This window comes from Petromyzon marinus, chromosome 78, assembly GCF_048934315.1.
Source record: "Petromyzon marinus isolate PM22_M1 ecotype Great Lakes invasive population chromosome 78, UKy_Petmar_22M1.pri1.0, whole genome shotgun sequence".
In the NCBI taxonomy this organism is placed as follows: Eukaryota; Metazoa; Chordata; class Hyperoartia; order Petromyzontiformes; family Petromyzontidae; genus Petromyzon; species Petromyzon marinus.
In genome coordinates this window covers 2,721,263-2,734,443 of record NC_133744.1, presented here as the reverse complement: position 1 = coordinate 2,734,443, position 13,181 = coordinate 2,721,263, and the positions used below count along the sequence as shown (strand labels likewise).

At 43.3% G+C, this 13,181-nt stretch overlaps 1 protein-coding gene across 1 annotated transcript in view; it reads left to right on the top strand.

Moving 5' to 3' along the window:
- LOC142907367 (uncharacterized) overlaps positions 1-7,082 on the top strand; it is a 29,039-nt gene extending 21,957 nt beyond the window's left edge. The window contains exon 6 of the mRNA XM_076056824.1: positions 5,025-7,082. Coding sequence (XP_075912939.1) covers positions 5,025-5,161 — 137 coding nt within the window. The 3' untranslated portion in view covers positions 5,162-7,082. The remainder of the gene's footprint in view (positions 1-5,024) is intronic.
- Positions 7,083-13,181: the final 6,099 nt, after the last annotated feature.

Here is a 13,181-nt window from a genome sequence, read left to right as displayed (position 1 = left end):
GCCAATGAACATCTGAATGATTCAGAAGACAACTGGGTGAAAGTGTTGTGGTCAGATGAGACCAAAATGGAGCTCTTTGGCATCAACTCAACTCGTCGGGTTTGGAGGAGGAGGAATGCTGCCTATGACCCCAAGAACACCATCCCCACCATAAAATATGGAGGTGGAAACATTATGCTTTGGGGGTGTTTTTCTGCTAAGGGGACAGGACAACTTGACCGCATCAAAGGGACGATGGACGGGGCCATGTACCGTCAAATCTTGGGTGAGAACCTCCTTCCCTCAGCCAGGGCATTGAAAATGGGTCGTGGATGGGTATTCCAGCATGACAATGACCCAACACACACGGCCAAGGCAACAAAGGAGTGGCTCAAGAAGAAGCACATTAAGGTTCTGGAGTGGCCTAGCCAGTCTCCAGACCTTAATCCCATAGAAAATGTGTGGAGGGAGCTGAAGGTTCGAGTTGCCAAACGTCAGCCACGAAACCTTAATGACTTGGAGAAGATCTGCAAAGTGGAGTGGGACAAAATCCCTCCTGAGATGTGTGCAAACCTGGTGGCCAACTACAAGAAACGTCTGACCTCTGTGATTGCCAACAAGGGTTTTGCCACCAAGTACTAAGTCATGTTTTGCAGAGGGGTCAAATACTTATTTCCCTCATTAAAATGCAAATCAATTGATAACATTTTTGATATGCGTTTTTTCTGGATTTTGTTGTTATTCTGTCTCTCACTGTTCAAATAAACCTACCATTAAAATTATAGACTGATAATTTTTTTGTCAGTGGGCAAACGTACAAAATCAGCAGGGGATCAAATACTTTTTTTCCCTCACTGTATGCTAGTGGCACCCCACACATTCAAATTCCATTCGGGAATTTGATCATTTCTTTATGTTCACTAATTTAATAATAAAATAACTAGATTAAAATAGCATTATTCATACACATTTAATCTTAAAACGGCGTAGAAAATGTCGCACAGTTTCCACACACAAGTGCAGGAAACCAAAGTAATCCACTTGCTATACCACTATACCCTTGCAAGTCAAGACATTGCGATTGCGATGCCCACGGATAACGATGGAGTTTCACGAATTTGCGTGATTTACCAACTGCCATAGTGCCGCGTTACAGGCATCAGAATCTGTATTTATACTACCGGAGCAGTCCAATGAGCTATGAAGATCTTTTTCACAGATGTCCAGTAGGGGGGCAAGGGGTAAGAACGTTACAACAACAAACAGTACAAAAACACGACAGTAGTGCAAAGTAAAAGAAGGGTAAACAAATCACAAATACAACTAAACCATCCCCATACTACCAGGCAAAGCCCATTGAGGTATTCACTTAGTTTTCAGAAAAAAAAGTGGCTTATCATGTGGAAATTTACAGCAGAAAAATAATCACGCAGTCATAATAGGAACTCAACTGATCGTCCTAAGGGGAGAATGCTAAAAATCCCACCATAGAAACATGGAATTTCCACCACTGCAATGGAACGGAGTAACATGCATCGCTCGCTTGAGCTGGGATGCACGGAGACTGTGAGCCAGTTTAACACGTAGGCTTTCGCGACCAATATCATCCATATTACAGTTATTGTGGGTTATATCTCGTAAATATATACAAATGTGTCGTTAAACCCGCCACCACCCGACACAACTAAAATCTGGCTGTTGCCTGGTTATGCTAGTTGCCTAATTCCCCGCGGCTTGGCTTGGGTGGGTACTTTGAACTGCTCATAGAGAGTAGTGGGTGTCTTCTCCCAGATATTCTAGCTCATGCTATGTTAACGTTTAATGATGTTGGGAGTATATCTGACATATCAGACAACATTATCGAGGTAAATACTATCAATCTTGGCTTGCATATTTTTGACAGCTCAGATATATGAAAGGGTGCTCATAATTAGGCCGTGAAAAAAAGACAAACGACATCCAATGCACTTCACGACCACAGGATACCAGCTCTGCCGTCACATGGGTTAACAAGGTCCGCATCCCCAATCGAGCAACCGGGATTGGGTCAAACAACTTGCTACTGTAATGTAGCAGCAGCTATGACACCGTTAGAAAACAAAGCAACCAGAACAACGAATATTCTGAGAATGGCGAATGAGATCACAGTAAGAACATGGAATGTGAGAACACAAATTCACACTGCTAGAATTTGCTTAAAAACATAAGATGCTCATATGCAATACGAAGAATTGCAAAAAGACTGCAGAGAATGGACATGCAGGGCAACGCATGGAAAAAAAAATTGGAATATGATTGATCTGATAATGATCGACAGATGTTGGAAAACATCAGTTCGCCTCTCCAGGACATTCCAAGGAGCTGATGTGTCTTTGAACCATAGCTTGGTACTATGCAACTTACGACTAAAACTAAAACGTATATCCAGAATACAATAAGAGAAGGAGAGGAACATAGAGTCACTCGAACGAGGAGACAAAGAGGAAATATGAAGAAGACATCGAGTAGAATCAGGAGAGCAGAAATAGAACACATTAGCATAGACAGCATGGCATTAGCACGAATGAAGAGAGTGGAGCAAGCTGTTGTAGTAGTAAAACCCAATAATATAGATATCTGAGAAAAACTTGGAACTGCCACAGGAAAAGAGCAAATATGAGGCTAAAGATAAAGGAATAGGACGACTAAGTACAAAAAACTATGCATTGAAGGACATAAGCAAGAAATGAAAAAGAAGAATAGCTGGGAAAGCAATGTAGCGACTTTGAATACGATGCTGGAAAACAAAAGACCAGGGAGGTCTACAAACTCGTCAAGAGCACAAATAGGAAGTGGTAACCAAGACAAACAGCGATAAAAGACGGCAAAACCTTGATGGACAAATAAGAAACAAAAAATAACTCGTCTGAATATTTCAACGATTTGTATAGGGAAGCGGATGAAGAGAATAGAGTTGTTGGATGAACTAGGAAATATATCCTCACCACTCGAGATGAAGAAAACGGTGAAATATTGAATGAAGAAATTAAAAATGCAAGGAAACATCGGAAGAAAAACAAATGTCTCGGAGCGAATGGCATGAGCCGAAAAATGATAAAAGCTAGAGGGAAGGACTTGTAAAATAAATCCACGAGCTATGCAAGCAAGTTTAGAGAGAAAGAAAAATACCAGAAGAGTGGACAAAATCCATACTTGTGATGATACCCAAGAAAGGAAATGTCATTGATTGTAAATATTACAGAACCAACCCACTAATAAGCCACATGGAGAAGGTACTAATGAGAATACTATTGCATTGATTAAAAGCACAGGCTGAAGAATATTTAGTGGATAAACATGCATGGTTTAGGAAATATAGGAACACAATACATCAAATCGTGATGTTAATGCTAATAGCAGAAAAATAATAGGCTGGTTTACAAAAGTTTCATAGATTTCCGGAAAGCATTCGATTCGACTAAAGAAGACGCAATGTGGTCAACATTAAGATCATACGGAGGACAGAAAAGTCTGACAGATTCTGCAGAATATGGGTGAAAGTTCAAAGTCAGAATTTAAGTTTGGACAGCAAAAAGGAGACTGGTTCCCAACAAAAAGTATGAAACAGGGAGACCCACTATCACCAAACAACGTCGTCATGTACTCGGAAAGAGTGATGGATACCATACATGAATATCTGTGCAAGGACAAATAAAACATTATCTGAGATATATATCTGATTGAGCAAAGCTATGTCGTACTGCAGAGAAGTGTTGATATGCTGAGTTAGGAAAGGATGCAGGACTGAGGAGTAACGTCATGAAGACAGGCAATGGTGTTCGAAACGGAGGACATTAAGAATGAAGTAATAATAGAAATCAGAAAGATTGTGAATGTCAAGGAATTTCTATACTTGGGCAGTCTACTGACAAAGGACAACCATTGCATGAAAGATAAAAAGCGAGGATCTCAAAGGCAAACCGAGTAATCGCTGGATTAAATAACATCTGGAGAAGCAAATCACTTCCAAGACTTACCTGATCATCTTAAGAACACAGGTGTTCAGTGCAGCTTTGTATGCCTGCAAGACTTGGATATTGCAAAGACTGACTGAGATAAGATACTGGTATTCAAAATGTAGTATAGAAGGATACTGCATCTAAAGTAGACCCAAAGAGTGACCAACGTAGACATAAGAAAAAGGTTGCTCATAGAAGACCTGATGGAGGCAGTGATGAGAAGGAACCTGGCACCATTTGGACACATATGAAGGATCGACAATAACAGGAAAATTAAAAGTGTGTTCAGAAAAATGGAAGGAACCTGAAAAAGAGTTAATAGAGAATGTAATGATGACATAACAGATTAGTGCCAGAAACATGTGCCACTACCTGAATATATTGGCACAAGCCTGAGGAAAGTGGAAATAAATGGCGAAATGTGCAGTGGAAAACGATGGACTAACTGCCCATCGATGATGATGGTGTCTAAGGTAATATTTGTTAGTAATTGATCTCACATGGAGTGTATGGAAGACATCAAGAATGTATCCCAGTGGAACTTCATAATTCAGAGTCATTTGTCTAAAATTAATACGGATACAGATTGGCATTGATGTGATGGATAATAGCTTAACCATTCCAAACCTCTTTTCCACTGTACAACTGAGCCAAACTTGGGCCATGCTGAGGCAGCCTGGCACAGCTCAGGAGGCACCAGGTCTTTTCAACTGCAGAATCTTGAGCCGTGTTACCAACATCGCATGCAATCATCTCGATGACCTCATGAAGCTGTTTGACTAAAACTGACTCGTATCATATGCAAGGAACACATCAATAACTTGCCAGTGGCCATGCGTGCCAGATTCGTATCTTCTTAAGGCCAGTGTAATAATTGTTTGATATCAGCTCGGTACACGAAATAGCCAGAGGACAAACAATCAAAATTGAAGGGCCCTGCACTGAATGTCTCAGATGTCTGAGTCGGAAGGTGGTAACAGTGTAGTTGTTGGTGGGTTCCACAAGTGACCTCTAACCCTGATCCTTGATCCTCCCCTCCCTATGCAGGACTTCCAGGCTGCATCGTGTCTGCTGTGGCCTTGCTCTGTGTTTCTTTGTTCACTCTTGGTGCCTCCATCCTGGGGACATGGTGGTTTTTACGGCAGCAGCCGAATAAAGTGAAGGCCCAGGATTGTGTTGAGTGAACGGGGACAGCAACAAAGAGACACCAAGGAGTCTCGACACTCGGCTGTTGGAGACCACTGGCGCAAATCAAGAAAGATGAATCTGACATCATATCACCTTTAGGAAACATGATGGCCACGTACGTGAAAAAATGGCTGAGTTTAACTGAGAATAAATGCATTGCAAATGTTCATGAATCTTCTTTGGTTCTTTCGGTAAAGTCACGTAGAATGAGAATAAAATAATAAAATAATTATTCTCATTCTACGTGACTTTACCGAAAGAACCAAAGAAGATGAATCCTTGCAGTCACGAAAGCTTTAAATCGAAACGTTCCCTTATATGTTAGATCAATCAGTCTACGACGGATGCTGTGCTTGCACTTCACTGACTTGCAAAACTGCATCGAGTTCTATCACCTACCACATGTCGCTTACATTGATTTAAAGGCGGCTTTTGACTTTGAACCATTCACACTACAGTCCTCCAACATGTCCCCAACAATGCAAGAAAAATTGGACACTGATTCATGGCAGAAAACAAAAGTCTGGAACTTGGGCTTCGGACCTCCAGAAGTACCCTGCATAATGAACGGCAATGCCGCCAAAGCAGTGAAGGAATTTCTCCACCTATCATCTGCACATTAAAAGGCGATAGACGATGTGTACCTGATGTCATGCGCCGGATCGGACTGGCCTTAAGAATAATGAATGGTCTGAACCGCATCTGGTCCTAGAAATGTTTAAATCTCTGCAACAAATAGAGAGTTTACTAGTGCTGTGTTTTGTCGGTTTTGTTGTATGGTGCCCAGCCCTGGACAATGCTTCAAGCTCATTGGATCAGCTGCAGTCATTCCACATGCAATTCCAAAGACACTTTCTTGGCATCCGATGGTTCCACTTCGTCAGAGATGTCACCATTGTGTCTGCGACCAGTCTAATGACCTCATTGTGCACAAAGCCTGACACAAGCGCCATGGTGACGTCACCACCACTTAGTGGCGAATGGCGTTTGTTGTTGTTGGTGATTTAGATCTTTGTTTGAGGGAGACGGTTGTCACTTTTGATGCGCACTCCAGCAAATTGCGGATTTCAGTTGGCGGTTGACGTTCGAAGTGGACTGCGACCCTCAAAGGAATGGCATCGCCCTTGTGATAAGTGGCAGCATCCCCATGTGGTGAGGTTTAATAATGTGCCTGAAATAATACAGCATCTCGTACTCGCATGCTTTCTGGGTTGAACTGCCTGTTGCTGGATATGGTGTCCAATATTTCACTAATTTTCTGCAGAAGCTCCGACCACTTGGAGAGAAACGTGGATATCATGCCCAACAAAACAATGTACAGCTCAAAAACACATCACACATCTATACAGTACAATCGCGAAAACCTACCCAGTCATGTATAATTTATTTTAAATTTGAATATTCCTTCTACCAGTTTGGTTGTTGAATGACAAGATTCATCATTTGCACAGTTATGGAGGTAAATACTTTCGACCATTACCTTTGTTGATGACGGTTGCTGAGCACTATTAAAGGTGCAATAGTTATTACGTTTATTTAATTAAGAAAGGTTAATGTAAACATTTGGGAAAGGGTCAATGGGATGGCATTCCAAATTCGAGCAGTGCGTGGGGAGACGCAGAGAGGGAGATAAGTGTTGTGAACCTGCAGCGTGAGTGGAACAGATATGTGCTGTTTTCACAGGGATCATTAAATTTGTGAATCAAGCTTGGAGCTGGCCAGAGATAGCCACAATGGTGAATCTTTTCAGAAAAAAAAAACTTAGCCACTTGAAAATCCAAGTTGACAGCCATTTTTAAAGATGGCCATAAATTATGTATTTATTTGCGTAAAAGTGACCGAGTTGTCCAGTATTGGATGATTTAAGAGTCGATTTCTATGTTCATGATCATGCAATAAAATATTTCACAGTTTTTACCACTCACGACCAACGTAATGTACTCAAAGGGGGTACAACCAAAGCTGCGTCTGACCGCCTTTGTCTCTCCAGTGGCTATCATTGCATGCTCCAGCAGGTATTCACTTTAAGGCCGAGTCGACTTTAAGGCTGAGAAGACCTACATGCACGTGCTACACACACGCACCACCACCACATCAAGGGGCCCACCTCCATGAGTCGATTGACATTCCAAGGGGCAATCAAACAGGTTTGTCTCCACTCAAGGATGACCTCCGCAGGAAGGGAGTTTGATAGGGGTAAGTGACATCACGTGCCACGATATCTACAGAGCCAAGAAGCAAAGATGACCGAAGTCGGACCCGATGAATGCTCGAGGGGCATGAACGTGGAATGAGCTTTTGACGTCTCAGGTAAATAATTGAATAAGCTATCAATTCCTGTGAAACAGCGTACAAACATCGTGTTCGTCAGTCATGCATTGGCGACTGGGGAGAGCACTCCTAATTCGGCTAAGAGTGAGATTTGCAGAGGCAAAGGCTCTGAGTAGTTGAGAGTTGAGTTCTTGCTAAGGCAGACTAAGTATTGCTGAAATTTTCATTTTACGTTTTTTTTTCATATTTTGAGTCACTTGTGGAGTCAGGGACTTCGAGAAGTTGTATTGTAATAAGCTAGGAGTTGGAATTTTCATACAATACTGTGATGAGCTAAGACACGTGAGAAGTGAAGTGGAGACGAGTTATTCACCACTATCAAGTATGCATGAAATATTGTCCAAGCTATCGGATGTAAAAGTTCTGTTGGTCGAGCCCAGTAACTGACATTGGATGAGGTCAAGAGGCTGAGAGCATGTTAGAGTGTGTGGACACGTGCAAGCCGCTGCACGGCGTGGGATCTCCTGAGGGTGAGCGACCAAAGGTGCTCGCGAACCAAGCCACTCCCAAGGCTGCTGACAGGCAGCATGCTGGGCCAGCGTGGCCGCTGCATGCTCCAGCTGCAGATCGAGCCTGGCGTGCAGACAATCTGTGAGCGTGCAGCGCAGCAGCTAACGGCTGACTGACAGCCTCCAGAGTCGGGAGCGCACTCCAGCTGTGAACCACGCCTGACGTTCTACACATCTTTGTGGGACTGGAGGTATTTTCGGTAAGAGAGAAGACAGAAGATGGAACATTCACTTTACATTCACTTCGCATTTTTCAACTGTACCTTGTACAGGTTGTGGACCAAGAAGAATCTTAGCTTGCATGCATCACAAACCATAACAAACGAATTTTTACGTTACCATGATTAATTATCCGGGTTGTTTTTTCTTTATCACGTGATCGTGAGATCCGATCGTTGATACTTTCTAACCATTTGATACGCATTTGAGCATTAATTCCATACGAATATTGCCATCTTGAGGTGTTTGCCTATTGTTTTCTTTTAATAACGTGATCGTGAGATTTGACCGTGGATGCTTTTATAATCATTCAGTACGGATTTACGTATATTTTCATGTTTACTGTTGTTGCTGTTCTGATGATAAGTGTTTTTGGATATTAGAGTAAGTTTATATTAAAGTTCGTCAGACAAAGCAGGGTCCGAGTGCTCCTTTCCTCAGTCACGCATTGTCTCAATTGCGAAAATGTTATCCTGCGGTGAGATCTGAATCCTGAGATCTGACATAATTACGTATAATTGATGAAGCGAGAATCAGTAAATGCGAAAGCGATAATCATTGAAATGATCACAATTGATAACACACCCCTAGATAACGAGAGCCAATAATAACAATAATAACTTGTGATAACGTTATGCATAATCGCGTCCCAATTATATACATCAATATTAATCACTCATTCTTTTTTTATAATTACAATCATTATTCATTACACTTAACAACACGCACACATTTTTAATAACACTCAACCACACACAACCACATTAATATTATACAATTAAACGAAAATGTAAACATATTTTTCATAATTTTAATGATAAAAAAGATATGTATTTTTTTTTATTTCACAATATATTTAACAGCACCACCCGATACACTGCAAATATCGGTGCTTTGCAACTCGGCGTGGAGTTTAGTGTCAGATAAGGTATTGTTTCTCAGCATGCAGTTACCGTCCCAAATGCTCCAGAATAAGCCGCCACAATAAGTAGTCGTCCCTGAATTTACAGGATGTGCCAGCAAGGCAAAGCCAAACCAAGGATGATGGGACGTCTTTTATCTGGATGGTGTGCAGTCAGTCAGTAGTGCACCAACCAGTAACCCAGTACCCCTCTAACTGGGGATGGTTACAGGAAGGTGAAATGTGGAGGATTGTCTGGGCTGTGCTTCCATCGATTTCAAACAGTTTCCAAAAACTGACTTATCGATGCTCTAAGACAGAGTCATGGAAGATGCAAATGTTACCACTTGGGTCTGAGATGCACAGAACTATGCAGATGTGCCAGGATGAGCTGGATTATAGTAAATCTGTTAAATTCACCAAACTGGTGTATACATACGAGTAAAAACACAATTACATGGCTCGATTGATCTGTATTTAAAAATAGTATTTTCATGACGCTAAATTGAGGCCATGTTGGACTTTGTTAATTATTTAATAGTTAGCATTTTTTTATTCATCAATTATATCACAAGCAGATATATAGACACTAAGATCAAAGTGATGAGATATCTGCCCAAAATGTATACAAAATTGACAGTTTGTAAAAAATATGGTAGCCATCTTGAAAAGACGGTGGCCATCTTTGTTTTTTAAGTGTCTTTTTTAATGATCCCAGGAGAAAATAGCATTTTAGTGAATGTTCATGTTATCTGCTCCACTATAAAAAGCGAATGAGACGATGTGTTAGACCGAGATATCAACATGTGTAGAGGGATCAATTAGTGAAGGTCATGGGAACAGTAACCATTGTAGTCAAGAGGCACGCCAGCACATGTGGGTTTGTGTTTATTACGCACACCGTCTACGCCATTTTTGAAAGAGACTCAATAAATGGTCCCTCACTCCTTTTTCCCCAACCCTGCCATTGAAATTATAATACCCTCCCCTTCCACTGTCATTCAGTACTTGGCCAATCGGGAGCTCTTGCCGCAAGATTTGAATTCCTCAAATCTCATTGCACTCAAATCTCATTGCAAATAATGTTATAAACCCCAGAGCACTTTTTGCTACGATTGATCGGATGTTAAAGCCACCATCTCAGCCATCATCCTCCCAATCAAAAGATGAATGCGAGAAATTTCAGATTTTTTGGGGATAAAATGTACAACATCCAACTCCGACTTACCTCGTATTTTTCCCCTGCCCCTGTGCCAAAAAATTTCCCCCGTCATTCCTGGTGACTTCGTTATCGGAATTTTCCGTGGTTGCCCCAACAACCATTTCTTATTTGGTCTCTCGGTCCCGACCCACCTTTTGCTCACTCGATCCCGTCCCTACCAAATTAATCCAAGAACATTTACTCTGGCCATTTGGTTCCAACGTATTAATCAATCTCCGAGCTCTGGTGTGGTCACTTCCAAATTTCAAACTTGCAGCTATCACTCCTCCCCTGAAAAAATTGGAATTTACTCAGAACTTCCGAATAATTAACGCCCAATCGCTAATGGACCCTTCATACTGTAGGCGCGATGGGTGAACATAGCAACGGCGATGTCCCGACTATATACATATGTATTGCGGCCACTATACCTCGACAATGTCGACTTGGCCCTGCCATGCCCGCTGCAATTGCCCAGGGAAGTGTATGAACCCATCGCATTGTATATCGCTCCTTAGTGGCCCTACCTTTCGAGTTGTTCGCCATTGCCACTGTCTGCTCTTTGTGGAGTCGGTCGAATGGGATCTGTAAGGATGCCGGCCAATTGGACACTCCTGTTAGAGTCTAACCCAGCTGTGTTTCTATGGGAGGTTCAAGTTCCCTGCCATGCATGAGGTAGAAGGGAGAAAATGCCGTGGAGGCTTGTGGGGTCAGCCTATATGCTGCCATGGGATGACATTTTTTTCGTCAAAAAATGTCATCCCAGTTTGGTGAGGAGCTGCTCAGGAGGGCCTTTGTCAATCACATCAGTGATTGATGCTGCCGAATAGGGAGCGAATTTCCCGTGTCAATGTGTTATGCTGCCAAGGACGTGCGGCCTAATTCATACTGTCTCCTGGTGAATACATACGAGAATTGCAGGAGTAATTCTCTTAGTTTGTTATTTTGTGTTTCTGCCAACTCCTCATTTTCATCACACAGCCTGTCTCACCAATTTTCCTCAGCTGATGGAACATCGTTAGCGACTCCAGCTACCACCGTTTCCATTGGGTCCTCCGTTTTGAGAGCTATAGGCATCACTCATGTGCTAGCACCGTCCCCGTCTGAACAGCGATTGGATGCTCCCCAATATTCAATACTCGTCGGAACGGTTTTTGGTCCATTCTCTGAACCGTTTGCGCCCCTGCTAATGTCAACCTGGGGGTCGTCACATTTGTCGGAGGAATCACAAGTGGCAAAACGGCCTGCGTTGTGACTATTTGTTTTCGGTACTGCAACGTTAGCAACATTTGCACGCCTGAAGGTACACTCACGGACTCATTGACCAGCGCATTTACTGGCACCTCCTTCTCAGTACATTTTTCCACTCACTGACCCTCGTCCGTGAGTATTTGAGAGAAGGCAATTTTTTTTAAGAAATCGGTTCTCAACAGGGCATGGAACCCCCTGACGTGTTGAAACTAATATGGGTCCCGTCAAGGTGAGCTCCCCAATTATTTTCCTGTCTCGATTTGGACTATGATTTCCATGTTAACCCCATTCGCCACTACACAGAGCACCATTAGAGCACTGTGGTAGGCGAGGGGCAACTCGAATTCCTCTCGCCTGCACTGCTGAAATTTTCTCTTGGCGTTTGATGGCAGATCGAAGACCTCACCCATCTCGCAACAGGCCATTTGCAGCGAGGTCCTCCACTCTGCCAGTATCACCTTGAAGATGGCGAAGCCTCATCGTTCAAGGCCATTGGCAATACTTTAAGTGCTTCAGCCTCGGACCAGGCCTGATAAACAGCCTCAACCGTCGGATGAAGGCCCCCCCACACCTCCCACCATGAACTCCGTCACAGGCTCCAGCCGGCAAAGTCAGACAGCCATTCTCTCTCTCGCCACCAGCGATGGTGCCTTTGTCGTTGCCGCTGCTTCGGGTGTCCCTGTGTCCACAGTCCCCACAGCAGTCAGTCGGATGGCTCCAAACGCCGGTTCTCCCATCGGCATCACCGCCGCTCCTGCCCTCTTCATGCACCCCCCTTGTTGAGCGCATCGGGTTTGTACACCGTCATCCCTCATCGTGTTACGGCACGGGTGCGACAGACTCTGGCGTTGAACAGATGGCTGCGGTTCGCGGGGCAGTGGAACGTGTTGGCGCACCGTGTCGTGGCGCTGGCGGTGGGGTCATCTGCGGTAGTTGGCAATGTTCAGGGGATAGAGTTCCGGGTGCTGATTGACACAGGAGCATCGGCTAGTATGATTCATGAGCTTATTTTTAAGTCTTTGCCGCTGAGGTCCTGTTGTCTTAGCCCGGTCAATAGTGTGTGTGGAGTTTGGGCATTATAGGCCAAATATTGGTGAAAGTCCGCGTTGGGGACATTGAGTTGACAGGGCTGGTGTTGGTTTCTAGGACATTGGCTGTGTCCCGGTCTTTTGGGCACCGATTTTCTTGGGAGGAGTCCCCTTAAGATTGCTGACGATAGGGGGAAAGGTCATAAATTGGGACAGCTGGGAAATCCTTGGTCTATAAAGGGTGAAGGACCTATTATCTTTGAAGAGGTGTGAATGAAATATGATATCCCCCACTCTCAATTCTTCAGATACCTACAAATTATGGATGCAAGAGTGAAATATCCGGATAAGAACCTCGGGATTTTAACTCACTCAATTATTATGTGGCTGGAGACTCTTAAACATAAATAGAGTTTATCCGAGGCCTACTGGCTTCCAATAGAGGGGGACCCAGTCTTGAGACTGGCCACCAAGAAATTGTGGGAAAGGTCTCTGCCCCAGGAAATCCCACCGCACACTTGGGACAGGATATGGCGATTCTCGAAGGCTAGTCCAAGTGCTCATTCACTCCAAATA